General features: G+C 51.6%; 1 protein-coding gene across 1 annotated transcript; it reads right to left on the reverse strand.

The window, feature by feature from the left end:
* Positions 1 to 233: 233 nt before the first annotated feature.
* Positions 234 to 2233, reverse strand: LOC132228123 (copine-2-like). Its single transcript, XM_059684045.1, is given in 4 exon segments — positions 234 to 744; positions 747 to 1418; positions 1421 to 2067; positions 2069 to 2233. Coding segments are annotated over 4 exon segments (1629 nt in total). The 5' UTR covers positions 2185 to 2233; the 3' UTR covers positions 234 to 550.
* Between the last annotated feature and the right edge of the window lie 2601 nt (positions 2234 to 4834).

Here is a 4834-nt window from a genome sequence, read left to right on the forward strand (position 1 = left end):
GGGGAGGAGCCTGCAACTGAAGTACATGCCCTTGACTGGAATCGAACCTGGGACCCTTTGGCCCAGCGGTCGCCAACCGGTGGTCCGCAGACCACTGGTGGTCTGTGAGGTCCGAAAGGTTGGCGACGGCTGCTTTGGTCCACAGTCCGATGCTCTATCCACTGAGCCAAACCAGCTAAGGCTCTACATTCAAGTCCGTACTCAATTTTGGTTTATTCTTTTTTTTTTTTCCATGATTGTAAAAATTTTATTCTCTTTAATAACAGTAATAATTCCACAAAAATAATACAAAGTACATTCAATACTAAGGGGTGGCGGGGACAGGAGGAGAGGAGGCCCGTTTGGCCTGGAAGCATCACCAGTCGACTCCAACAAAGGAAGCCCAGCTGGGCTGGGGGACACGGGGGTGGAGGTCCGATTGTAAAAAATAAAAGTGGATCGGTTAAAAAAAAAAAAAGAAAAGAAAAGCCCCCCCCCTAAGGAAGCAGGGCGAGCGTGCAGGTTCCTGGGGCGGGTGGGAGGCCGGCGCATGCTGCTGCTGGGGGCTGGCTCAGGCGGGCTCCGAGTTGGTGGGGGGCAGGTTTTTATGCTTGAAATACTGCACAACTTGCTGGGGCAGCTCCGCCAGCACCGCTTTGGCCAAGGTTTCTTTTGCTGCGTTGCGGAACTCTCGGAAGGGCACAAACTGCACGATGTCTCGGGCCGCCTCCTCCCCAGTGTGGGAGCGCAGCCTGCGGCTGTCCTGTCCAGGAACTCCATGGCAGCGAAGTCGGCGTTGCCCACGCCCACGATGATGATGGACATGGGCAGCTTGGAAGCCTGCACCACGGCGTGCCGTGTCTCCTCCATGTCACTGATGACGCCGTCCGTGATGAGGAGGAGGATGAAGTATTGCGTGGCAGTCTGCTGCTGCGTGGCCTGGGCCGCAAACCGGGCCACGTGGTTAACGATGGGAGAGAAGTTGGTGGGACCGTAGAAGCGGATGTGGGGCAGGCAAGCCGAGTATGCCTGGGCGATGCCGTCCACGCCTGAGCAGAAGGGGTTGGTAGGGTTGAAGTTGATGGCAAACTCATGGGAGACCTTCCAGTCTGGGGGTAACTGGGCCCCGAACCCTAGAGCGGGAAACATCTTATCACTGTCGTAGTCCTGAATGATCTGCCCCACGGCCCAGATGGCCGACAGGTATTCTTTGCTGCCCATGGGGTTGATGTAGTGCAGAGAGGAGGGGTCAAGGGGGTTCCCGTTGGAGGCTGTGAAGTCTATCCCGACGGTGAACATGGGCTGGCAGCCTCCCAGGATGTAGTCCAGGAAGGAGTAGTCCCGGTTTATCTTGCAGGATCGCAGGATAATAATGCCCGAGTTTTTATAGTTCTTCTTTTTCCTCTGTTTCTTGGGGTTGATGCACTCGAACTCCAGCGAACGCCATCGCGAGCATCACACATCTGTGACACCGAGGTCTGGAACTCGCCGATGAAGTCGTGGCCCCCGTCGTTGTCATAGTCGTAGCATATGACCTGGATGGGCTTCTCCATGTCCCCATCACACAGGGACACCAGTGGCACGGTGAACGGTTTCCACACAGGGTCCAGCGTGTACTTGATCACCTCCGTCCTCTGGACCAGCATCCACTTGCCATCATCCCCGGGCTTGTAGAACTCGAGGAACAGGTCCGACTTCCCGAAGAGGTCCTTCTTGTCCAGCTTCCTGCCCGCCAGGCTCAGTGTGATGACGCGGTTGTCTGACAGCTCCTGGGCAGCGATCGTAATCAAGCCCTTCCTGGCAGGCTTGTCATTCATCAGCAGCAGAGGCCGAGTGATCTTTTTGTTGGAGACGATCACGCCCAGGTTGCAGGAGAACTGGCCCAGGAAATCGTGCTCATCCAGCTGTGTGCTGGACTTGTCCTGGTCGAACAGGGCGAACTTGAGCTTCTGCACCTCCTCAAAGTGGTAGTCGAGGACGAACTTCTTGGAGAAAGCGGGGTTGAGGTTGTTGATGGCAGTTTCTGTCCTGGCGTACTCAGTCCACCGGCCATTGTTCTCTGTGAAGAGGATGCAGAAGGGGTCGGACGTCTTGGTCCAGCAGTTTCTGGCCACTCACGGACAGCTCCACCTTGCACACGCAGTACTGGGAGCCCATGGGGGCGGCCCCTGCGGCTGGGGCGCCCTGACCCTGTATGTGGGCCATGGGGGGTGGCCACGGTGACGGCAACAGTTCCTGGCAGTCGCGGGTCCCGGGGCGCCGCCTCACTGCGCGGCTGCCGCTGCCCGCGTTCCCGGGCGCCGGGGCATCGCCGGCTCCGGTGCTCGGCCGGGCCCGCAGGCGCCAGACAGCTCAGGGCGCTGCCCGCGCTGCCTTGGCCAGCTCCGTGCGCTCCCGCCACTCGGGGTCCGGTTATTCTTATCTATAGCATAAGTTAGTGGTCTAGTTTCATTTTATTTTGCACGTATCTGTCCAATTTTTTTAACACCACTTATAGAATACTATCTTTACTCCATTGTATGTTCTTGTCTCCTTTGTCAAATATCCTATCTAATAATAGACAAACATGGTAATTGATCATACCTTCGCTATGCCGCCCATCGGCTAATCAGCGCAATATGCAAATTAACCGCCAACAAAGATGGAAGCTAATTTGCATACTGCAGGCAGGGCAGGACAGCACCATCCCACCTGCCCTGCTGCCATCCGGGCCTGCTATCTGTGATCCTGGGCAGGGAGGGGGGTCCCATGTGCGACCGGACCCGGGGCGGCCGGGCGGGGCAGCAGCGATCTGCCGGCCCACCTGGGCATCCTGTATGCAACCCGGGCTGGGCCCAACCCCGGATCTGCCCCGCCCTGTGCGTGACAGGGGCCACACCCCAACCCCTGGATTGGCCTTGCCCTGTGCGCGACCGGGGGTGACACCCCAACCCCCGGATCGGCCCACCCTGTGCTTGACCAGGGGCAGTGCCCCAACCCCCTGATCCTCCCTGCCCTGTGCGCGACCCGGGGAGGCGGGGCAGGCACCTAGGGATCGGCCTGCCATCTGCCACCTGGGGAGCAGGCCTAAGCCAGCAGGTGGTTATCTCCTGAGGGGTCCCAGACTGTGAGAGGGCACAAGTGGGGCTGAGGGACACCCTCCCCACACACACCCCACACCCCCGCTAGTGCACAAATTTTTGTGCACCGGGCCTCTAGGTGACCATATAAGTGTGGGTTTATTGCTGGGCTCTCTATTCTATTCCATTGACCTATATGACTGTTTTTTATACCAGAACCATGTTGGGTTTTTTTTTCTTTATTGATTTCAGAGAGGAAGGGAGAGGGAGAGAGATAGAAACATCAATAATGAGAGAGAATCATTGAACAGTTGCCTCCTGCCCACCCCCTACTGGGGATGGAGCCTGCAACCCAGGCATGTGACCTGATGAAGAACTGAACTGTGAACTCCTGGTTCATAGGTTGATGCTCACTACTGAGCCACACTGGCAGGGAAGTACCATGATGTTTTGATTACTATGGTGTTGTAGTATAGTTTGATATCAGGTAGCATGATACCATCAACTTTGTTGTTGTTTCTCAAGATTACTGAGGCTACTTGGGGTCTGTTATGGTTCCATATAAGTTTTTAGATTATTTGCTCTAGTTCTGTGAAATATACCATTGATATTTTGATAGGAATTGTCTTGAATCTATAGATTGCTTTGTGTAGTATGGACATTTTAATTATATTAATTCTTCCTATCATGAACATGCTTCCACTCATTTGTAACTTCTTTAATTCCTTTCTTCAATATCTTACACATTTTATGAGTATAGGTCTTTTATTTCCTTGGTTAAATTTATTCCTAGTACTTTATTTTTTTAAAAAATGATGCTTTTACTGATTTTAGAGAAAGGAAGGGAGAGGGAGAGAGTTATAGAAACATTGATTGGCTGCCTCCTGCATGACCTCTACTGGGATCAAGCCCACAACCCAGCTCATGCCCTGACCAGGAATCAAACCGTGACTGCCTGTTTCATGGGTTGATGCTCAAGCACTGAGCCACACTGGCTGGGTTTTTGTTGTTTTTAAATCCTCACCTAAGGATATGTTTTTTTTGTTTTTTTAATTGATTTTTTAGAGAGAGAGAGAGAGAGAGAGAGGAAGGAAAAAAGTGAGAGAAACATAGATGTGAGAAGGAAACATCAATTGTTGTCTCTCACACACGCCCTGACTGGGAACTGAACCCACAAACTAGCTATGTGTCTTGACCAGGAATTGAATGTGCAACCTTTTTGGTGTAAGGGAATACACCCCAACCAACTGAGCCACCCAGCTGGGGCTAGGTACTATATATATATATAATATCAGAGAGAGATAGATAGGGAGGAATGGAGAAGGAGAGAGAGATAGAAATATCAATGATGAGAGAGAATCATTGATTAGCTGCCTCCTGCATGCCCCACACTGGGGTTTGAGCCTGCAACCTGGGCATGTGCACTGACTTGGAATTGAATTGTGACCTCCTGGTTCATAGGTTGACACTAAACCACTGAGCCACACCAGCCAGGCTAGGTACCTTATTTTTTAATGCAATTGTGAGTAGGATTGTGTTCTTTTTTGTTAAACACATTAAAATTTTTTAAAAATTGAACTTATTGGAGTGACACTGGTTAATAAAATTATACAGGTTTCATGTGTACAATGCTATACTACATCACCTGTATATTGTATGATTGTTTTCCACCCCAGGGATTGTTTTCTTAGTTTCTTTTTCTGATAGTTTCTTATTAGTGTATAAAAATGCTACCAATTTCTGAATATTAACATGTATCTTGCCACTTTACTAAATTCACTTATCAGTTCCAGTAA

The sequence above is a fragment of the Myotis daubentonii genome, chromosome 2 (genome assembly GCF_963259705.1).
Source record: "Myotis daubentonii chromosome 2, mMyoDau2.1, whole genome shotgun sequence".
In the NCBI taxonomy this organism is placed as follows: Eukaryota; Metazoa; Chordata; class Mammalia; order Chiroptera; family Vespertilionidae; genus Myotis; species Myotis daubentonii.